At 38.9% G+C, this 24,345-nt stretch overlaps 1 protein-coding gene across 1 annotated transcript in view; it reads left to right on the top strand.

The window, feature by feature from the left end:
• Window positions 1-24,345, top strand: part of SGIP1 (SH3 domain GRB2 like endophilin interacting protein 1) — a 208,349-nt gene that overhangs the window by 77,787 nt on the left and 106,217 nt on the right. The window contains exons 3-6 of the mRNA XM_029948816.1: window positions 13,064-13,127; window positions 18,412-18,436; window positions 19,445-19,528; window positions 21,379-21,447. Of these exons, the coding sequence (XP_029804676.1) occupies window positions 13,064-13,127; window positions 18,412-18,436; window positions 19,445-19,528; window positions 21,379-21,447 (242 nt within the window). The remainder of the gene's footprint in view (window positions 1-13,063; window positions 13,128-18,411; window positions 18,437-19,444; window positions 19,529-21,378; window positions 21,448-24,345) is intronic.

The following is a 24,345-nucleotide window of genomic DNA, read 5'->3' as shown; positions in this document are numbered from 1 at the left end:
ATAAAGCTACATGGTAGTTTAGAGTACTAGAGAAGATGGATATGTAGTTTTGTGTTCCCTCTCTCTACATATATACACACACCTATTTATGTTTTTATATTAGGCTATATTTGGGGTGAAGTCAAGCATGAGAGTTGGAGCCCAGTCCCCTCTATGATTCTGTGGCTGGGGGCCTATTGCTTTAAACTCTCAGGGTTTTAATTTTGCTGATCTAGTACCAAACATGATGTTGATCTCCACTCTGCTACTCTGTGACTTAATTACCTGATGGTGTGCCATGTTATTTCCTCTTTTTTTTTTTTTTGTCCTTTAACGGATGCTGATTAAAACCCCTTCCAAGAATAACAACAACAAAAAAAATGGCTTAAATTATGGTTTGGAGGTTGGTTAAAAACCCCAAAGCCTTCTTCAACCATTAACTTTAGGGGGAAAATGTAATTCAGCAAATCATCCCATAGATTTTTGTTAATCCAAAAACTTTTAAGAATTTATCCTGGGATCGGTTTTATATTCAGACTCAATTATTAGAAAATAATGATGTGACAAGCCATTGATTTTTCTAAGAAAAATCTTAGAAAAATTCTAGAAAATTAGAAATCTTCTAGAAAAATCTTATTTGTTAAGCATGATTAATTTAGTTTTCATAGCAATCCTATGACATGAGATTCATTTTATGGATGAGCATATTGAGGCTGACAGAGGTGTAAACTTATTCAAATTAACACAAGTAGTGAGTGACAAGGCCAGTTCATTATGAGGGACTAGAGCTCATGGCTGCAGAGTAGTGATAGCGTCTTTCATCCATGCAGGGATTGAAAGACAGCCAGCTGACTTCCAGATAGCCAAGTTCCCTTATTAGAGTGCAGAGTATTTGCTGGGGAGTGGCTTCAAAGACCTGGAGTCTGTTTTTCAGCATCTCTTACATCTAGGTTAGACCACTTCATATACAAGCCATGCTCTTCCCCTCAGTGGTATATAAGTAGGACTATCTCTTTCCTGGCTGAGATGGTAACGTATCTGAGATGCCTTTCTCATACTCTCCTCCCCTCCACAGTGATCTTAGAGGCCATGTCTTAAAGGTGACCAGCTTATGAAAAGGAAGGAACCTAGGTAAACAGATTAGATGTATATGTGTTTATATATATATATATGTATATATATAATATATTTATACAAATATCAAATATATGTGTGTGTGTGTGTGTGTGTGTGTGTGTGTGTGTAATTGAACTAACAGCACTCCCTGATGGATTGACTGTGGAGAAGAAGAGAAAGGAGGAGTTCAAGATTCTTCTTAGGTTTCTAGATGAAGCATCTTGAGGGATGATGGAAATGGTACCATTTTACTTGGAGAGAAAACCCCCTGACAAAGAAACTGGCTTGGGAGGAAGTTCAGCTTTTGATTACCCATGCTTCAAGGGAACATTTGTCATTATCTTGTTAGATTGGTGAAAAGTCGGCAAGATTTTATAGAATCTTAAAGTAAACATCCAACAGAAGAAACCAGAAAATATACTAGAAGGTTTGTGAGGGGAAATGCATTTTCTTTCCCTTTTCATATTTACAAAGAAAGAGAAGAACCTTACTATTTTCACTGGATTGGATACTTTACTTTTAGATGATATATACTACCACACTTTACTGTTTTTCAACCCTCAATTAAGATGATAATAATAATCACACAAATAAATAATGATATTGCTTTATGCTTGGGTAGCATTTAATTTACATATCCAAATCCATTTTCTCATTTAATATAATAGTCATGGGAAGCAGGTATTTTACAGTTCAGGAAGCTGAATTCTGGAAGGATTAACTGATTTTTTTTTCAACATTACACAGCTGATTGGTGGTAAACCAGTCTGGTTTCAGGACTGACTGCAAATGCAGTACAGCTCTGAGGGATTTGAGTTCAGGAAGTATGAAGGTTCCAACAGAAGGCTCTTAATGAGTTTGAATCTCAGTTAGGATTATCAAAAGTGATATATTTACATACTGTCACAAATGGTAAACTCTTAAATGGTAAGAAATACTCATGAGTTCAGAGAGTTTAGATACTTTGGTTAGGGTTTCTATACAGAACCTAACTCAAATGTTAGTTTTCAAATAACTAGAATAGCATAGTACTTTTGGCAAAAGAATATGAATGTAGTTTTCTCTCTTAATGATCTAGAACAGACTCATTTCCTTTACTTAGCATATCATAGTGACAAATTAATTACTTTTGGAACTTTCTGCAACTAGGTAATAGATGATGTTACTTTCCTTTTCAAATACTTTCTTTCTTTAAACATTTTTTAATGTTTACTTTTTTATGTTTTCTATTTATTTTTGAAAGACAGAGAGAGACAGCACAAGCAGGGGAGGGTCAGAGAGAGAGGGAGATACAGAATCCGAAGACAGGCTCCAGGCTCTCAGCTAGCTGTCAGCACAGAGCCCAATGTAGGGCTCGAACCCACAAACCATGAGATCATGACCTGAGCCGAAGTCGGAGCCACCCAGGCACCTCTTTAATGTTTATTTTTGAGAGAGTGACAGAGTGAGAGCAGGGGGGCAGAGAGAGAGGGAGACATGGAATTCAAAGCAGACTCCAGGCTCTGATCTGTCAGCACAGAGCCAGATGTGGGCTGGAAATGAGCTGTGAGATCATGACCTGAGCTAAGTCAGATGCTTAACTGACTGAGCCACCCAGGTGCCCCTTGAATACTTTCAGTAACTGTTCATTGCTCTCAAAATCTAAAGTCTCTAACTTGACCTTTAAGAAATTGAATGGGGGCGCCTGGGTGGCTCAGTCGGTTAAGCCTCCCACTTTGGCTCAGGTCAGATCTCACGTTCGTGGGTTCGAGCCCCGCATCAGGCTTTGTGCCAACAGCTAGCTCAGAGCCTGGAGCCTGTTTCCGGTTCTGTGTCTCCTTCTCTCTCTGTCCTTCCCCCTCTCATGCTCTGTCTCTCTCTGTATCAAAAATAAATAAAACATTTTTTAAAAAATAAGAAATTGAATGGTATGGCCCTGCACTCCCACATTTTATGTCACTCCTCACCTCAAACACCACAAAATTATGCATACATGTCACACTGATGAAGAGATAAAGAGTTAAAGCAGGTGGCAGCTACTTAATTGAAGATAGGTGTTTTAGGGCCACTTAGTAATTGATCTGTGATCTCACATAATTCAAGGGTAATATTAGATACGATATCCCTAGCCCAGAAGAGTCTCTGGCACATGACAGATGTTCAACAGGTTTCTATTCTATCAATCACTGAATGAGAAGATGAGGAGGTCTTCTGATAGTGATCACAAATACTCTGGAAATTGCATGACTCTGAGCACTGAATAAAAAGGCTAGGGTTATATCCCTGACCATTACTGGGATATTGGTGAAGAGACTACTGACCTATATGGAAAAATTGCCATTCCAACCTTGTGAGGCAAGTATGAGGACCTAGAACCAAAGAATTGTTAGTAGAGTAACAAATATCAATCTAAATGTTTGGAATATGAGATTTTAAGTCTGCCCACTTAGCCCTGCTGAGAGTATTGCTTGATAATCTGCAAGCATACCAAGGGTTAATTTCCCGAGAGTATTAACTTGATATTTTCTGTCTCCAATGAGAATAGACAATAGGGGATCAAGTTTTCATCACAATTTGATAGATTTATGTTATCCCACAGGAATAATTTCATGACAATGAATTTTGTTATCTGTTAGGATTTATACCCGAAGGATGGATGAGTGGGATGATGGGAGGATGGATGGATGAATGGGTGAATAAATACATGGATAATCATTATCATTATGAACCTTATAAATAGAATCAATCCACATGCATCCCAGAGGCCTTTAAGACCTCTCAAAGGAACTTAGAGCTAAATTCTCTATCTAGTTCTCTTTTGAGACCTGTATTTTTTTGTGCACATTTATCTGATGACTGATCTTATTTTTAAAAAAATATTTCTTTTATGTATTTTTAACTTTTTAAACCATTTCTATTCTATTTTGGAAGTAGGCTTCATGGGTTCTTAGTAAATGAAGTTGGCTAATAGCCTGTGATGTGTTGGCTTGGAAGTGCCGTATAAATCTCCTTTCCCCTTGTCCATCTCTCTGCCTCCACCTAGTAGGCTAGAATTAAACCACAAGAATTCTATGTAGAATGTATTCCAGCTTTCTTTTTCAATTCACCTTTGAAGAATTTAACTAAGAGCACTAACTGGCACATGTAATAACAATTTAGAGGTTTTACCCAAGTGTTTGCTCTCTCCTCTCTGGATGAAATATAAAAAGGCACATGAAAAAGATTTTTGTTATTGTCCAGTCTGCTTTCTTTGGAATTTATTTCCTTGTTGAAAATGGAGTTTTTGGAAATGAAATTTGGTGCATTATGATTCAATTGAATTTTTCTGTTTAAGCCTGAAAACCAGAGTCCATCTGAACAGGATCATTAACTTCAATTTAGTCTACATGTCAATGTCAGGCAGGGGAGGGGCTGGCGATGGAGGGAAGAGAAGAGAATGAGTGAAAGTGAGGAGAGAGAATGAGAGAGAGGAAGAGGAAATAAGAGAAAAACCATTTTACAGAACAAGGTCCTCATGAAATAGGTCAAATTACTTTTGTGTTTGAAGTGTTATTTCCCAAGCAAAGCATGTGTGTCTAGACCCTCATCATGGTGGAAGCAGGAAACTCCAAATTCAATATACCACCACTCCAAGTAGAAGTGACATTGGTTTGTTTTCAAATCACGCTGGGAAGACCAGCTGATTAAGTTCATAATAGACTTGCACATAATAAAGGCTTCATCAGTGCTATATTTTTCTGCTACAGGAGATAGTTATAATTCCTTAAAAGACTGTGAATCTTGTAATCCCCACTTATCTGTTGTGATAGATATTACTAAATTACATTTATTGAGACAAAGTTTGGTTTTGCTATTAAAACTGTAACCCAGGAAACTCAAGATTTTGAAAATTTGATTATTGCTGATTTTTGGTGTATTTTTATTTCTAAAGGAATAGATCTACAAATCAGTCGTTTAGTTGCTTTTATGTAATCAGTTGAAATAGTTGGTTCCCAAATGCTTTGTAACTATCAAAACTGCAAGAAAAGCAAGAGAAATCTGCATAAAGTGGTGCACAATATAATGTAGGTGGTACACAAGACTTTTATATCCACTTAATTTTACCAGAAGCTTTTATGATGGACAGCTGAGAACACTGAGACCCAGAGGTTAAGACACTTGCCACAGGATATGGAGAAGACGACATTCGAACCCAAGTTTTCAGAGCTCAACCCTCCTAACTTTCATTACAACTACATACTCTTACCCTGGATCTTTCTACTTAAATCTTAATAAAAGTTGTTCATCTGCTTAAAATTCCTCCTAGTTCCACTCAGCTTCTTCATTGCATTAATAATAGCATAGCAGACACTAAGTCATTTTGTGGCAAATCTGTTCCATGACCAACTTCTCTTTAACATTTTCTTCTGTGTCACCAAATGTCAAATATTTCTTTTTTTAAAAAAGTCATCACTGTTTTTAGCTCCTGGAAGTTCTGAATTTCCTTCTGGCAATCTCCATTTTAGTTCATGAACGTGAACTCTCACATTTCAAATCTGAATTTCCAGGTACCGTCCATCTCACACCCATTCGTAACCTAATACTAATGGCGTACATCATCAGGATGCACATTTCTCCCAGTAGGCTCACCTCAGAATGATTGGGTACCATCTTTGTGCTTATTAAGTACAAAGTACACCTGGATTTCCTTTGAGTCACATAAAAATGAAGGCAAGGCATTCAGACCAAAGGGCACCATCAAGTGCCCGTCAACATTGGACAATTTTTTATTAGAATTACAAATATAGAGAGCAACCAGCAAACATTTGCTGAGTGACTACCGTGTACTAAGTCCTGCCAGACACTGAACTCGCCTCTATTAAGCAGTTCCCATATCTCGGCAGTAGTCTAAGTACTGAAAATCATAAACATAGAAAACCAGGGGAAGGGCTGAACTCCATCTCAACCTGTCTTACATGGTTCTGTAAGACCTTCTGACAAAGAATCTGAATTGGATTATAGTACCTATATTTAAAACTTAGTGGAAGAGCCAACATGCAAAGAATCTTAATCTTTCCTGACAGAAATACAGTGACCATTATAATGAATAGATATTGACAGTCTAGAGTTACTGTCAATATGTGGCATTATGCCCGGGACAATTAAATTTGCCTGTTTTATATTACTGAGACCAAGTGCTTGGCCTGGGTTCCTGCAGAAAATAAATAATTCCATTACATGTGATGCACCTCTGAGTAACCCTCCAAGCTGAAGCCTCAAGCTAAAAATTTACATTATTATGTAAGTAATTGATTTAGTAAACATTTATTCAGTGTCCTTATGTTCACTGGACAGTGTACAAAGATTTAAACATGCAAAATACAGTCTTCATGTGAAAGAAATATGCATCCTAATTTTCCTAAAAATATCTTTCAATTAAAATTTAGTTGCTTTTTGTTTGTTTATTTTAATGAAGAGAGCACAATGATTTGTGATGACTGCCAAAAAGATATTCAGACACATGAAGAGCATGAACTCTGGAGTCAGGCAGAAGGGACTCTGATGTGGCCTGTCAGCTACTAGCTGTGTGCCCTGGTACCACCTACTCCTCATGCTCCATGGTATACCATCAATACAAGAAGAGCTCCCGCTGTATAAGTTTGTACTGGGATAAGAGAAGGAACTTCCTAATACATGCCCTAAACCATCACCAGTACTTAATAAATTACTTCTATTCATCTTTAATTATGATATGTGTTCTAGGCTAAATTGAGCTTTTTGATGTGCCATTATACACATTTTTCACGTAAAAATGTGGTGAGGTCACAGCACACCACTCACGCTGCATCTCTATTCCCTGCCCTAATGTCTATGCATTGAGATAGTTCCACCCTGTGCTACCTGGGGCTCCTTCTTCCCTAATACTTCTGTATCCACAAATGGGTATCCAAAATCTGAATATCAATGGAATTGTAGATGGCAAACATCAAAAAAAGTCATTAGTTTTTGTTTTAATTATTATACAAACTTTGAGCGGCCTTTTTAAAAATTGTTAAACAGATACTGATGGTGTGTTCACCTTGTCCCAGGCATTGCACTGGGTTCTACAAGAAGCATCATGACCACCCTGTAAGAAGTTGCTTGGCTTTGGCGTCAAACAGAACTGGCTCAAATCTTGGTCTTATCACTTGTTTGTTTAGTGATATTAGAAGAACTTAATCACTTTGAGTCTGTTTCTTACTTCTTAAGACAGGGGGTTGGTGATACCTTCGGGACTCATTGAAAGGGTTAGTTTATGTAAAGTGCTTAGCATAGTACCTGGCACATACAAGGTACTCAGTGAATAAGGGTACCTCCCCCTGCTCTTAGTGATTGCAAAGAGAGAAACTGGGATTATCCCTCCAAACCTCATGCCCTGTGAGGACATTAATCTTATATTAAAAGTAACATACTGCTTCTTAGATTCTCTTTGCTGCAAATGACAGCCACCAATGGGTCAAATTGGGATTTGATCCCAAATGTTTGGATTCCAAAGAAGGCCATGCATTCTGCTCCTTCCTACCATGTCTCCTGCTTGTGTTTCCGAGAGGTGCTATCTTCAAGCTTCAGGTAAAGCACATGAGGAATGACTTGTGTCCTTCTAAGAACTGTGTTTTGCATACTGACCCTGAACAGCTCACTGCCATCTCTCCTCCTCATGCTCCTTTCTCCCCCCCTAGACCAGTAGGTCACTCTCAAGCCAGCTTTGTGTCCTGGCCTTGCATTATCCAAGCTCTGCTCCAAAGCACTGTTTTGGGAGAGGTAGGAAGTGGAAGAACCAAGTGTACCCCAGGAAGATGATCTCCAAAAGTAGTGCTTTTTCAACAATTTCATAGGCAATACCCTTATATGAGTGCTTTAACACCACAATGAAGAGCTATTAGTGAAAGCAGTGTATAAGCAAGATGATGAAATAAGTAAAAGAAGGTTATCAAAAACAATACCTTCAAAGCAGCTCTCTCTCTCAACAATCAAATACACAGAATTTGCACTCCCGCCCCGACCCCTCCCCCACCGCCCCCAGCAGGCGCCTCTGTCCCCCAGCATTAGAACCTGCCTCTGTCTTTGGCTTTCCTCTGCATCTGCCCTACATCTCTCTCCATCTCAGCCCCTTTATGTTAGCTCGTGTGATAAACCAGCGGCTGCCAACGTGCTAATAGGACAGTGACCATTTTACATTTGGCTTCTCCGTGTTGTCCTACAGCTGGCGGTGGAATAGCAGGAATTCTGGACAAGGACAGAAAGGAGGGTGTACTTGGTGGGACTCTCCACTTAGACTCCTACATGGCAGGACAGCATCTCTGGTTAAGGCCAGCAGGGTCTTCTGTGTGGCCGGGTCTCAGCATCCGTCTAGAGGATGTTCACACTTCAGTTTCTCTTTCTCTGAACTCAGTTCCAGGACTGTTACCTCAACATGTCCATCTACAGAACCAGTCTTCATTTCTAAGGAGAACAAAATTTCAAATGGGATTTTAAAAAATAAAGCAGAAGACATAAAACCAACCAAGCAGAAACCCTATAGGTTCTTTTGAGTATCAGATTTTGATGTTTGATCTAAAATTAATATAGAGTCCAAATTTTTCTTTTGGAAGTTCCCTCTGAACAATTCTGGTTTTGGGGTAATGTTTAAAGGCTCATATTCAGAATTTAGCATTTTTAAATGAGTTTTTATAGAGCAGTTGTACTCAGGAGATAAGAAAATGCATAGAAGTAGTTTTTTTCTGCTGCACTGTTTCTTCGTCACCGGCAGAGTTGTATACTCTTAAAGCCAGGAAGTTCTAAGGTAATTTGCTTTTTTTTATTATCTCAGGGAAGTTTCAAAGAACAACACTAGCAAACGCAATTTGTGTTTTAAATTAAAAAGATATTTTCTTAAGTTAAAAAAAAAGACTTTCCAACATTTTGGACCTGTCATAAGAAATATATTTTACATATGGGTATACTACATTTTGTTTATACATTTACCTATTGATAGAGAACTATTTCATTATAAAAATTTTTATTATTGAAGCATAGTTGACATACAATGTTATGTAGTTTCAGGCACAAACATCATGATTCAGTAATTCTATATACTATGAAATGTTTACCTCAATAAGTATAGTTACCATCTGTCACTATGAGAACTATTTCATTTTGAGAATTTTATTAAGAAAATGATTGTAAACTAAATGATCAGGCATACCTTTATAGGTTTAATTGCATATATATAATTAGTAGAGCTAAAGGCTTTCGAAGAAATCTGATGTCAATTTATAAAAGCCTGAGTATGAGAAGTACCGTATATTTAGAAGCTCATGAGATAGTACTGTGCCTGACCTATAGATCCAGGGCTCATCTATATACAGATGGCACGTGAAACCATGTGGGTTTGCCCCAGGAAGGGGGTGTAGAGGAACGTAGGACAAAGTCCTGAAGAACTTCAACATTTGAGGAGCAAGAGAAGTTAAGGGAGCTTCCAATTTCCTCCCTGGAGATGATGATAATAAAACCTAACTTAGGCAGTTATTTGCAAGGAAAACACCCCCTACTTTTTCCACACAAATGAGACAACAGATGCAAAGCAACTGGTGCCTGGCTTGTAGGTAAGACCTCAGTAATGATAACTAATAACATTGCACTGATGAAACTTCTTCTTAGTCTTTCTTTTTCTTATGCTATCACTGTTGTCAATTTCAGCATCCTTTGCTTTATGTTATCATCTTGTAACATCATGTCCAGGATCACCTATTTTGAAATAAGCTTTCCCACCCTCCTAAAAAATCAGTCTATTTTTAACTTCGTTGTTGTACCAAAGAAAACTAAAAGAATCTAGATTAGGTGGAGAGGAGATAGAGGCACAGGCCAGACTTCCTGTGTGGCTGCAGTTCTGGATGCACACTGTAGGATGCTTTCACTACCTCAGCTTCGAAGGGAATCATTCTAGCCCAAGATCATCAAGACAACAAAATTCTTTCCCTTATTATCTCTTTGTTTTGATATTGACAAGGGAACAGTCACTTCAATTCTTAAAAACAAGTGATTTTCCCCTCTGCCATTTCTGGCAAAGAAGAGTTGACAAATATTCGTAACCCAACCTAAAAAAAATTATAGAAATTAACCTGAAAATTTTCCTGAAGTTCTGGAATCAGAAGTGGAAAATATTACTCCCTTTCAAAAAATTTCTTTGAATATTTTTTTAACAAACTCTGAAAAGTCACATGACCACATATGTACATTCACTTTTAACACAGTTGGTATGATTGTTTCTTCCTGGATCTTCTCAAAGAGCTGTTAAGATGCAAATAACTTCTACATTTTATAACTGTTTGCTTTAGTCTTCCAGATTTATCTTCATACGTTCCTAAATGTCTCAAATCTTTCCACTTCTCAACGGGGAAAAATGTTTCCAATGCTTTCTTTTCTTTGACAATTTGATTAGTTCTGTTTTTCTGGAATGTCACATATTTGGTGTATTCCCATATATATTCTGTGTATAAAAATGTATTCTACATTATGGGAATACAACATTCAGTGAAATTAAAATTACAGATTGGCATAGCATTTTGTGAATGTGTGCAAATTCTTTATTCCCTTATTTTTGGCTGATTTGTTATAGACAAATTGAAACTCAAAGAGATATAACTTGTATTAAGCTAGACAATTTAAAATGATGCTGGAAATGAACGCTGTCCCCTGAATCCTGATCCTGTGCACTTTTCAATGGAAAATGGACAATTCATGGTGTTCGTGACTTTGTTCATATTGGCTACTATCCAAATTTGGTGGTCAAAACAGGACAGAGTCTATGGAAAACTACCATTGCCTGTTCTCTTACTAATTTAATACAAGAGTTACTGGAATTTATGTGTATTTTCTGATCCGTTTGGTGGAACATGCTGTCTCTTATGGTCAAGTTAGAGAAAATAAAATGATTCAAAAACATAAGATAATAATAGCATTTATTTTAAAGTCCTATAAAAACCAGTAGTGATTGGTGAAATATAGCATTCACTGTGACCCTAAACCCTAATTAGAAGCATGGAAAAGTCAGTTTAGAGTCCTGAACCCAAGGAAAATTATGAGAAGAAAATGATGACTGTCACTATGATATTTTTTCCTATAAGGGGATAAGGCAATTAGACGTAATAAGGAAGAAGTTTTTAACGATTAAAATTAAAAATGAGGATGCCTGGGTGGCTCAGTCGGTTGATCATTTCACTTTTGATTTCAGCTCAGATCATAATTTCAGGGTCATGTGGATCAGGCTCGACACTTCGTGTGGATTCTCTCTCTCTCCCTCTTCCTCTCTCCCCCACTGATGTTTTCTCCCTCTCTCCCTCTCTCTCTCAAATTAAAATAAAAAAGACTGGGGGAAAGTGTTCCTAAATATTATGGGTGGCTAGTTTTAAATGTCAGTGAGTTTTCCTATAAACTCATGTGAAGAGTAATGATGAGCTTAATGTGGGAAGAGATTTTTTTTTTTAAACAAACATTGACATTTTAAAGCCCTACACATCTTAAATGGAATGACCATTAAAATGCAAAATTAGACTGAACAGAGGCATTTTGGGTATTAAATATGAGTAAAATCCTAAGAGTCAGATAATGAATGACTCACATAATCTGAGTGGATCGGGCTGACTCACATGTTTTGGAAGAAGGTGTCATCAAGTCTCTGATTCTGTCAATGTTTTTCCCTTTGTTCCACCTGTTAGTGCCAAACAAATCCTGAAATTCAGTGACTTTTCCAGCCTCAATTTGTCAAGAAGTCTTTCTGAACCACCAATAGCAAGTCTAAGGTTTTGAAATATATAGACATCTAGTCAATCTGAATAATACTCACTAAGAAACATGAGCCACATATGTAAATATGGACCATGTAGGAGATAGGAATCCCCAACAGAGCCTTGACAGGATAATGGAAAAACCAAGACTGGACTTTGCCCAGGATGGAAGAAAGGAGGCTTCTTACCCCAGTACTTCCTGAATGATGCTTCCTGGAAGATATTTTAAATCTACAAATGTTATCTAGTACCTATACCAGGTGTAGGGAACATACAGATGGAATTCTTGGCTTGTGTCCTAGGAAGTCTCACAGCCTGTGAGAGAAACTGACATAGGAACTAAGTGGAACAATTTGATAAATAAAAATATATCTAAGAGCAACATTGTGGATGGGGGGAGTGGAGCATAGAACAGTCAGTTTCTTATACTTCTAGGGCTGAGAAGTCCTCGCAGAGGAGGTGGCATTTGGCTGGGCCTTGATGGATGATGGAAGTTTTAAATACTTGAAATATTTAAGAACCACATATAGAAGAAAGAGATACTGGAATACAGATGTTGGAGTATGTTCAGAGAATGGTTAATAATAATCAGTCTTACCACAGAATGGAAGAATTAGAAAAAGATGAGATGGGAATATGGGAGACAAAGATGTGTCCAGTGAGTGTAGCTCTCTTGTTCATATAATCTGTATCTTGAAATGGTCCTAGCCTCAGGAATAGGTCTCACCCAAAAATTGCTGTTTATCTGAATCTGTGACATGGCTTCTTGGCAAGGGACAAATTTGGTGATGAATAACAGTAATCTAAGAAAAGCTTGCAATCTTTTCTGTATCTAGCCCCGATCTCCTTTCCATTCTTTATACTCTTAGGTTGCTCCGAGAGCTAAGAACTTACAGTGCTGAGCCTTTGATAAACATTTGTCAAAAATAATAATGAATCATATGCACGTGCACACACAGATACATACATACAAATGAGGAAACTTTCATTGCTTTTTGAATGTTCAAATTTAACTGGTATGTTGCAACTTCAAAAATTTCGTTCACTTGGGGACGCCTGGGTGACTCAGTTGGCTAAGCCTCTGACTTTGGCTCAGGTCATGATCACGCAGTTCATGAGTTCGAGCCCTGATACTGTTCACTTGAATGTTGCTGGGAACATTCAAAGAGAAAATTGATCTTCTTGACCTTTTATTTCTTCCACAGGATTGAAAAAACGTACAAGGAAGGCCTTTGGAATACGGAAGAAAGAAAAGGACACTGATTCGACGTATGTACTTTGGGATAGCACAGCAGCTCAGCTGCAGCTGAGGGACCACACGTGGCTGTGTGGTGTGGGCAGCTGCATGGCAGAATAGAGAGCCCCTTATTTGGCTAGAATCCCTGAAAGTTACAAAATGGGAAAATCAACAGTTGTTTGGCACAGATGAAACTGAAAAGGGCTACATTTACTTGGCACCTTTAGCTTTTCATCCCATACATTTTTATCATGCATACATTTGGGCACAGTATTTGAGCACTGCACTATGTCCTTGTCCTCCAAGAACTTATAAATCATGGGATAAAGTATCTGCCGTACCAAAGAAATATCTTCCATATGACAAAATGAGACAAAATGAGATAGTTGAAATGCCTTCTGTGGTAGCTAGTGCTTAGTAACTGCTCAGTAAATGGGAGTGGAGGCTACTCTTACCATTACTAATACAAATTGATATGTGGTAAGTTCCTCATGAGCAGTTAAAAATGAAATTTTGTGGAAATTTGAGGGTGGGAAAACTCATGTTTTGACACATGATCAGTGAAGCCTAAGAGAGGGAATTTCTTGAATTTGGACTTAAAGAAAATGAGGACATGCATCTCATGCAAAGGGAACGATGACAGCTAAAGCAGAGTGATGGAAAAGTCAAGTAGGTATTCAGGACAAGGTAGCTGGGACAGTTTTTCTACCTGATGGCTACAGGTAAAGGTGGGAATGGGAGGCAAGGCTGGAAAGGAGACCAGGCCCAGAAAGGAAGGGCGTTAAGGGCCAGGGTGACATGTCTGGGCTTCCTTCCTTAGGAATGGGTAACCTTGAAGCCTTGAGCCTTTTAAACCAGATAGTGTTAAAAAAAAGTTTTGTAAGGGGAAGAAGCTATTTTTTTGTCTATATATCACTCGTGAATATCTCCTGTTCTTACCTTTTCCTTGTGCTTTTTCTTTTGGTAAATAATTATTTTATGGAAATGAGACTCTAGTCTTGCAAGTTTTTTTTTTTAAATAATTGAATTAAGAATTCGTTTCTGAAGATTATATCATTTCCACTAGTTCTTAAGAAATTGCCATTTTCTAAAGACTAACCAGCCAGGTGTGATGGTTCTTTCACCAAAGTAAGAAGCCTGGGGCTCTAGCTCCAGCGTTGCCAAGAGCACCTTGGCCTTCGGAATACATTTTCGTTTCCTGGGCCTCAGTTTACACTAGACAGAATCTAATTCCCCTAAAGGACAAGACACTGTGCCAGTTCATCTGTCAGCAGCATCCGTTGTCGCCTACAAGGTGCCATGTGCTCTATGGGACACTGTTGGACACACCTCAGGAGAAAAAGCCAAACCATGTTTCTCAGAAGGCAGTGTCTGTAACGGAGTGCATGGAATCTCTGGTATGTGAAGAAAGTTAACGAGGAAAAAGAAAGCTCCCTCAAAAGGGAAAAGGATCAGAGAGCCTCTCCAGGACAGGCTGAGCTAGTCTGCATGTGGCCAAAGCACTGCTCTTCCTTCCATCACCGTGTCTAAAGGTGTGAAAATAAGGAAGTTATTCCTCCTGGCTTTGGAGAGACACCCCCGTATGTCTCTGAAGCACTCAAATGAAAAATTTGCTTGTAGAATCCTAACCATCTATTAACTTACCATCCAAGCACCCCAGATTACTTACATGATAGCAAAGTAGCCAGAAACTTGTTCTAACATTTTTTTAGAGAGAGAGAGAGAGACAGAGACAGAAACAGAATCTGAAGCATGTTCCAGGCTCTGGACTGTCAGCACAGAGGCCGACATGGGGCTTGAACCCACAAACCCTGAGATCATGACGGAGGCTTAACTGACTGAGCTGCCCAGGTGCCCCAGCCATAAACTTGTTCTACCAGCAATGATGGTCAAAGGACATGCTGTTTAGTGTAAACCTTTGCTTTTCATGAATGCCTGCTCTCTCATTGGATCATGCATCATTCTTGCAAGAGGCTGGGAAGATGTTCTGGCGATTTACTGTTAGGTAATGCTTATGTTCATCTGCAATCACTGAAACCTTGTTGATGCAAACTGTTTTCAGGACTGTCACAACTCTGTGAGTGTTGCCAAGCAACCTGCTCCAGTAGCCAGCCAGCTCCAACTATAGCTGATTGAACCTCCTTAGTTAGAGAGTGGGGTCGGGACCAGAGCTTCCTGATTTGATCATCATTACAGTGGCTGATAGAGGAAAGGAGAGAGCCTGTGCTAAGTGGCAGGCCCTGTGCGAGGTATTTTTGTACGCACTGATATTCTTTTTAATCCTCGCAGCGATTTAGTAAGGTTAGAAATAATATATCAATTTTAGAAATAAAAAATCAGTGCCAAAAGGGATTAAGTAACTCTCTGAAGGCTATCTGGAAAATATGAGTTGGAGCCAGAATTCTAGTCCAGAATCAAGTGCCCATTCTCTACCACCCAGAGGAAAAAGACTAGATGGGCAAATTTATAATCAGGACCAGTAGCGGACTAAAAGAGAAAAGGCAGTAGCTGCAAGAGGGAACTGACACTTCTTAAAATAGAGACAAAGGCCCATGGTAGATGATTAGTTTTCAAATAGAAGTCAGTAAACATAATGGATTCACTGTTAAAAAGAAAACAAAATTAGGGGTGCCTGGGTGGTTCAGTCGGTTAAGCTTCGGCTTAGGTCATGATCTCACGGTTCGAGCCCTGCATCGGGCTCTGTGCTGACAGCTCAGAGCCTGGAGCCTGCTTCAGATTCTGTGTCTCCCTCTCTCTCTGACCCTCCCCTGCTCACACTGTCTCTCTCTGTCTATCAAAAATAAATTTAAAACATTTTAAAAATTTTTTAAAAAGAAAACAAAAATATTAAAAATATGTGTCAAACTTTGTAGGAGGGGGTTAGGAAATGCGTTGAAAACACATACCCCAGTGTCAGAGACTGCTAACATCTCTACTCCCCATCCTAGGTCAGATAGTATAAAAATTTTATTCTAGATAACATTTCATGAGTATTTACTCTATTCGAGATGCTATTCCAGGCTCTTCACTTCTGTTACCTCATTGAATCCTTTAATAAGCCTATGGGGTATATGCCATTTTCATAGCTGCTTAGTAGATGAGGAAACTGAAACACAAAAGGGTGAAAGGACTTGCCCAAGGTTATACAGTTAGGAATCTAAGTTCACTGAATCCAGGCACTACCGCCAGTGGTCTTCACTGTCATGCTTATGGCTACCAGGCTAGGAAACGCAGGCTCCATTCCATCAATTGTTAAGACAAAGGCAGAATAAGACACTACACTGCTATGCCCAATTACGGTGTTTCTGATTACGATTCTTGAAATGCCATCCCTACAGCTGCAACACGCAGGAGATCAAGCAGCCCCTCATTTAAATCACCTATGGATATACCTTTGTACCTGGACCAAGAGTGCGCAACTCCATGGCCAGGCCTATCTCAGGACCCTTGTCTTTCTGTCTATAATGTGCTGCCCCCAAAGACATCCTGCAAGGATCGGTGCCTTTGGATATATCCTACCCCAAAGTTGGCACAGTCCTCTCTCTCTCAGTCCCTTCAGTACAGGTTTGCTATTCTAGTAAGAAATGCTTATTTTTTGTTGTGTATAAATCTGAAAAGGGAAAGTTGGCTTTGATGAGTTTGGGGCAGTATCTTTTCTCTGTGCCTTCTGTCCACCCTTGGTTTATTGGTAACCTTGGTAACCCACTGGATTTATTCACTTGTCTCATTCTTTTTACCATGAGCATGTCTTCTTCATTGTTTCTATCCCCTGATTCTAGCCTAGTGCCTGGCCCATTATAAGCACTCAATATTAGTTCAGTGAATTATAACTTTTATCTTCCTACACTTTGTTTTAGATGAAATTTCTTTGAACCAACTAATTTCCATAGCCAGGTTCAAAGACCCCAAGATTTCTGTCAGCTTCCATGGGTCTTTCAATATCTGGGACCTCTCTGCTTCTAGTCCATGTATCTCTGATTTACCTCTGCAGCCACACAAACACAGAACTGCTTATGAGAAATGATGAACTCCCATCAAGTGTTTTATAATCCAAATGAAATATCTTGCTAATTTGAAGGGGGTGTTAGCAGGAAAGGGAAATCACATTTGGATCCCAGATGTGATTTCTCTCCTCTCTCTCCCTCTTCTCTTCCTCCCGCCCCCCACCCCGTCTCCTCCTCCCCATCCTGTGAATCAATAAGGAATGTTGTTATTTGGCTCCACCTCCTAAAGAACAGTTCCCACCACACCAAACTCCGTAAGACTTCAGAGTCCACCTCAAGCACTTAAGTTTTTCTTCCAAACAATGCAGGTCCTCATCTATGCATAATTCCGGCCTCCATGTTAATAGAATAACATTTTTCTAGCTCCTTACAGAGTAAACTAAAATAGGAAGTTATAAACGTACAGTGAGTACCCTCTTCCCCTTCCTCTGGCTCCTCCAGTTGTTTCCGAAAGAACAATAATATCACTTGCTTTCAAGTCTAACATGGTTGAAAGTGGTCAGTTTTGTGTTCTCAGTGATCAAACATCATGCAAAAGGAAAAAAATCATAACCAATGAACATTTTTGGATAATTAGTATGTGCCAGGAATTAATTATAAGTTCTTTATATATTTTATCTTATTTAAACAGACTTCAAGAGATTAAGTAATGTATTCAAGTTCACAGAACTAACAAGTGGTGGCCTCCGGACACCCAGATTCATCCTGCTCTAGAACCTTTACTGCTAGGCACTGCAGCACAGTGTCACTATGGATAAACTGTCCTGGACTCAGGGTCATCAAGTGAGCCTTTAGCAAGCATTGTCTTCCATTTCCTGCTCTCCTGAAATTGAAGGAGCAGTAAGTGTATAAATACAGAAGAAAATACAGATCCTCAAAGTAAATAGAAAAATACCATAGGAGTTCCTTTCTATAGGGAGAAATTCAACACCAGTCACAGGGGAGAAGATGAGAGAGGGCAGGTCAGTTTACATTCCTTGTGGTAGTTCAAATGGAGCCAGCTGACTGGGACAGACTCTTAATAAACTCCCCTCTCAAAAGTGAATCAAGACACTGCAGCAGCAACTTGTGCCTTTTGGACAACAGTTCATAATGAGAATCTGCCTCCCCCTGCCCCACACAGATACACATCCCAAATATCTCAAATATCGTTCATCTGATTTGTTTTTATTTAGTTTTCATTAGCCAGGTTCACTGGAGTGGAAACAGGAAAGGGGAAGAGAGGTGGTTTGGAATTCTTATTGTTGGACATTAGTCTGTGTAGCAAGAATGATTTGTTTTCCTAATAGCTACCAATTTCTTTTTGTTACAGAGGCTCGCCAGATAGAGATGGAATTGTAAGTATTTAAATGACCATTTTCAGTAGGTTTGCATTTCAATATATATACTATGTTTGAATTTCTTAAAGCCCCATTTCTTTCTTTTTTGTTTTTCTGTAGGGAAAACATAGCTTAAATGACTTTTCAGACCTCTCGCTGTTGTAATTTTCTGTAGTAATTGCATGGGACATATAAATGCAGTCTTGGTCAAGTTAAACTTATTTATTGCATTCACCTAAAACCCTGCTCCAGACTAGGCGAGCAAACTTCATTAATATGGTGGGTCAAACGCCAGACAGTTCCTGCAGGGACTGCTACCATTAACTGTTATTTCATTTCCAATTTAATGATATAATAGCTCATTATGTGAGAATGTTTTTCTCCAGCAGAGGCCACAAAGTCATAATGGAGCTTAGATCCAATAAAATTGAAAGAAGATTTTCCCCTTTAGTTGAGTTGCAGATACATTTTCTATATTAAATTTCTAAGTAGGGAATGGTCTCGAAACCACTTATGCCTGAATTTACAGCCTGGAGGAGGAAAATGTGTCCACTGGGTTTAGGTTTAACAGTAACTCTGACTCCTTGCTGGCCACCATATTTCTTGCTTTTTAAAGAAGTCTATGGCACATGGGCTTGGATTTATCTGAGTTGAGCTTATGGGAGTCGGTACCAACTTCTAAAATGACTTCCTTTGAATCTAAATCAGAGGCCTATTCAGAAGGTTCAAAAGAACAGCTGTTACTGAAAAAAAATGGACTCACATTAGGCTCATTGGGCTGGAGTGGGAACTGAAATAAATCTGGTGGTTAAAAATATTTTTAAAAAATTCACCCTTTATAATATTATACTCAAATTGAGGTGTTAATTGCAACTATAGCAGAGAAGTTTTTTCTTCCATACTTGACTCAAGGTTCTTAGCTTTGGGGTCCCTTTTGCATTCATGTAGTTCTCGCCATGAAATGTTAAGAAAATAGACTGAAATTGATCAGACATTGGGTAACACTATAATCAAGGCTCTATTCAGCAGGGGAAAAAAAAGACCCAGAAGACTCAGCTTCTCCTCACCTCTTGCTTCTGGCTCAGAGCCCTCTCGTTAACTCTGTTTCAGGTACTCTCTGCTTCTGTGTCTTCTCTCTGCTTCTGTCTCGGTGCCCTCCCTGGGTTCTCTTGTCCCCTTCATTCTGACTTCGGCAAGGCTCTATTAGCTATTCTCTTGCTTTCTGTCCCCGCTGCTCCCAGGCTAGACTGCTATTTCCTGCTTCTCTCCCTATGCCGCCTCGGTCTTGTCCCTTTTTCTCTAAAGCCCTGCTCCTCCTGCCCTCCCCTACTCCCTCACCCCCTACCCCATTGCTACCTCAGTGTTCCTGCTCTTCTAGGGACCACCAGTTTAAATCTCTGGGAGAACTGCAGCCCTGGCATGTAGGTACAGCCCTGGCATGCAGCTGGCAATAATGAGTATGTGCTCCATTAAAGAGCCCAGCCGTAATCCTGTGGACTCAGTACCCTAAAGCAGGGCTTCATATCCGAGCTCCCCGAGGTCTCTCTCTCCACCACCAACCCCGGTCATGTATTTATTGGCAGTTGTGCCCTCCTTGTTCCCTAATTGGAAATGCCATAAATATCACTGGTTGTGATTTTAGGGAAGAGAAATCATTTAATTTTGCTTCTCAGGAAATACAGCAGATCTGTTTGAAAAAGGCATTCTAAGGAAATGCAGTGTTCTCAGAAGCAGGGTGTACGGCTTCCTAGGTAATCGGAAATTATTAGCCAGCTGCTAGTTTTCCATTTGGAAATACTCCTCAGATACCCCTCACTCGCTATGGTCACCAAATTTTGAGACCTCCTTATCGTATCAATGCTGTAGGAGGTCAAATTTCTGTTCGCATTCAGTCCTTGGAGATCTCAATTTTCTTTCAAACCCAGACTGATTTCTTCAATAACTTGTTTCTGTGACCCAGGAACACTTTCTTTTATCTTTTACCTGGCTGATTTAACTTCCAAATTATTGTCTTTTGAGTATCTGCAGTTGAAATGCATGGTTTCACTAATGTGGTTCTGCAAACTACAGGTGGTGGTGCACCCACTTAATGCTGATAAACGGCTACGCAATAAGTTCAGTGTCCTGATGCTTATGTAAGTTCAGTTTCTCAAAACTTAATGACATCCATCTCTGGTGATCACGCTTCTGAGGGCTAGTCTACAGAGGCTTCATGGCAAGGCTGCACGTGTGGAGGTGGGCTTGCCTCGCTCCCCACTGCTGAATGTACCCCCAGCAGAGCTGTCTGGCATGATGTCTGAGACTTCAGGCAGCTGTGAGTGACAATGCATTCCAACCCAGAGACCGCCTCAAATGTGTGCAGGGTACACTCAGGCATTTTCTTAAGCAGATCAGATTTCCGTCCACACAGGCCGGGGGCACAGGGAGTCACAACCATTGCTGTGGGGGAATCTCTGCTCGTCCTGAACATGTGTGCAGGAAAGAGCCCAGATTTGAAGCTGTCAGCGGTTTATGCTGTACATACTGACAACCCTCAGGAAAGCTTTGAGAAAGAGCAATAAATGGTAGAGCTCGACTTTTTGGATGTCTATCGGAAATATATCCATTTTTATTTAGTCTCTTCGGTGTGTCCTGGTGTCTGTTCTCTACCTGTAAATTAAGTCCTGGCTGAATGAGGACCAGATCCATGAATCCCTAGTGCCTGGGATGTGTCTTTCTCCTTCTCCCTTCTCCTCCTGGCCTAGCCACACTGGCCTGCTGAATAGAGCCTCATTATGGGCCCCAAAGTCCACTCCTTGCTTAAGGAACCCTGCCAAAATTGGTAGGCCCTACGATTTGGCCTAGAAATTGTTTCTTCTATGGTATGTTTGCTGACTCCATGTGATTCTTTATATGTGTCTTAAAGAACAAACAGATCCTTTAACAACTTTTTTCTACATGAAAACAATCAATTCCAGCAGCCCAGCCCACATGAACCACCCTACAATAGCAAAGCAGAGTGTGCGCGTGAAGGAGGAAAAAAAGTTTCGGTAAGGAAACAGATTTTAGTTTAAAATTTCCAAGGGGTTGTAGAAACAGTGAGTAAAATCCCAATTTGAAATTTGGAAAAAACAGTGGCATTTATTTAACTAATCGAAGAAAAACTTTCTTAGTATTTGCAAATTATACTTGAATATCCAAGACCAATTTTTAAATCACCCATATAGACCTTATACATTGATGTCTGAATATACTTTTAAAGAGTTGTCAGGTATAAAAAACATGCTTTTTTTTGTCTTTGACAAAAGAAGGATTCAAAATTTTAAAATAATATGCTCTCTATAAGAAAGCTTTGGCTATAATATAAACATCACCACATAACTTGAGCAGTCATTTGTTAAGATAAACACTATCTTAGTAACATCAGGAATTTGGCAGGACCTTGGCTTGTGGTAACTAATACACTTGACCAAGTGATGGTGGGTCAGGGATGCTGATCCAGGCCCAGACTAGACTGCAACTATCACCATGTTGTCTGATACAGTAGCCACATATGCTTATTCAAAATTCAGTTCCTCAGTAGTACCTGCCGCATTTCAAGTACTCCATTGCTAATTGTGGCATGTGGATACTCTATTGGACAGCCTACATATAGAATATTTTCAGATAGTTCTATTGTACAGTACTGTTCTATGGGATTATTTCCAAAGTGCAGCAAGTCTTGCCTCGGTGCCAAAAAGATCATTTTTAAGTAGAACACCATGTATCTTTAATATTTCACGTCTAAGGAACACTTCATGGCCATGAGCTGACCTTGGAAAAGAGGAGCATTCACAGTAGAAATTGAGAAATTAGATGAATGTATAATTGAACACAGTTGTTACTACATTTTATTGATTTAGCCCATCATACTGAGAGCAGATAGTAAGACTGACCAAAGTAAAATACCTATTAAAGCATGACTAATATCAATATGAGCCTCAGTTATCTTTAAGTAACAGTCATATATTCAAGTGAGAAAAGTTACTTATGCTAATTGTAGAATTTTAGAAAAGAAAGAAGTAAAAGAATACGTAACTCCAACTCCAAGTGAAAAATCAGTTTATATGTTAGCGAATATCCATTATTGCTTTTACTATGAGGCCTAGTTTTTAAACATTTTTCTACTTATATTCTTTCTTGCTTCTCCAATGTTTTCTGATCAAAAATCAAAAGAGCCATTACCTTCCCTATTACTACTATGAGCTGTACCTTGCTTCGGTGGCTTAACCAGGAGAATGGCTTTTTTCTTGGGGTTTGATCAGAATCTCAGCCAGGCTCTATAGCCAAGTTTAAACTTGATAATTTCCACTTGTGAAACCAAATATATTTGTAATAATCCGCTAGCATAATGAGGCCAGATTGCCAATTCCTCTGATAAAGCCATGTTTGTGTGTGCTTGTGTGCTGACAAGCTGCCCCTAAGTGTATTGTTTATGATTTGTTGTTCGTGTTTGCTGTTTGTGTTAAAAATGTTCCTAGTTTAAAAGAAAATTTCTTTTTATAGGTTTCACTTTCTCTCCTTTCAGTCTTCTATATTGGTTTCCATGGAAACTGGGAATTTTTTCACTCTGGCTAGATCCAGAAAAATCAGGAACTTTTTTATCCATAATGTTGAGTATATGTTCTCAGGAAAGACACACACATACACACACACACACACACACACACACACACACACACATTTATTTATTTAGCTGAACATATAAACTATCTTGGTTGTAAAGGGCTTTGATTATGGAAATTAGACTATTATGGAAGCAAACTAGAATTTTGAACTCAGTAATTTACCTAACCTGTTTGATTTTTTTAGGTAACAATCCTTTGTATTGAAGAATTGTTTCAGAACCAAACTGTATATTAATAGTAATATTATAATGATCACAAAATTCATGAGTTTAGTTCTTTGGAATCAACTTAGTTCATTTGATTTCCCATTATTATAAATTAAATCTGTATATTAAATTTATTAATGTAGTTGTTAAAAAGAATTTGGAGAATTTTGCAAAGAAATTATATGGAAACAATTGGTAAAGTATGAATTTAAAAAGAGAGTAAATATGACAAAAAGAAAATAGGAACCATATCTATTCTTCATCGGAGAGGTTTTTTATTATTAGATGGCACATTATGTAATGGACCATGTTTTTAACTCTATAGCTTGTAGAGGTACAAATGTGGCAGGTTTTTAAAATGCCCTTTGTTCAAAGTAGGGAGAGTATCACTGAAGCACTAATTCGATGAAGGCAATTCTGTGAACAGGTTAAAATGGTGTAGTCTGACAAAGTATATAATCTTTGTCAGGAGCAAAATAAAGAAAAAGAGAGTCATGGAGTCCATGTTCCTGGGTGCTAGAAGCATGGCAGAGTCCTTGTATTTGTGCATTCTCGTGCAATCGTGTGTAGGAAGAGGTTAGAGGGAGAGCATGGACACAACATCTATGTCTTACCCACTGTTCACTCTAACGATACCAGGCTAGTTCTTAGAATGCTCAATCCCAACGTTCAGTAAGTACTAATCAATGACAATGGTTACTAGGTTACCTCTAATTTGTTTTTCTAGGGATACGCATACATGAAAACTTACTTCTCCTATCTATTTGTCAAGTTAGATGTTAGCTTTACATGTTGTAGTTCAAGTGAATTTTATCTGTGACTGTAAAATTAGAAGTCCTGTCCTCAAGCCTCATGCTTCACCATTTGATATGTGCTGTTCTGAGATCTGCTAGTTTGGTGACATGCCATTGTTCTATGTGCTAAATACAAGAATGTTGTTGAATGGACCCTCTCTTACCAAACTGATTTGTGGTTTTTCCTTTGCTCACAAAAAGTAGGGAATCCTAGATATTTCTGTTTTTATGATGCCAAATCGTTGCTCAAATGCTTGTGGCCATATATCATGATTGTTTAG

This window comes from Suricata suricatta, chromosome 8, assembly GCF_006229205.1.
Source record: "Suricata suricatta isolate VVHF042 chromosome 8, meerkat_22Aug2017_6uvM2_HiC, whole genome shotgun sequence".
Taxonomy (NCBI): Eukaryota; Metazoa; Chordata; class Mammalia; order Carnivora; family Herpestidae; genus Suricata; species Suricata suricatta.
Note: the sequence above shows the minus strand (reverse complement) of the source record. Positions and strands in the feature narration are given on the sequence as shown.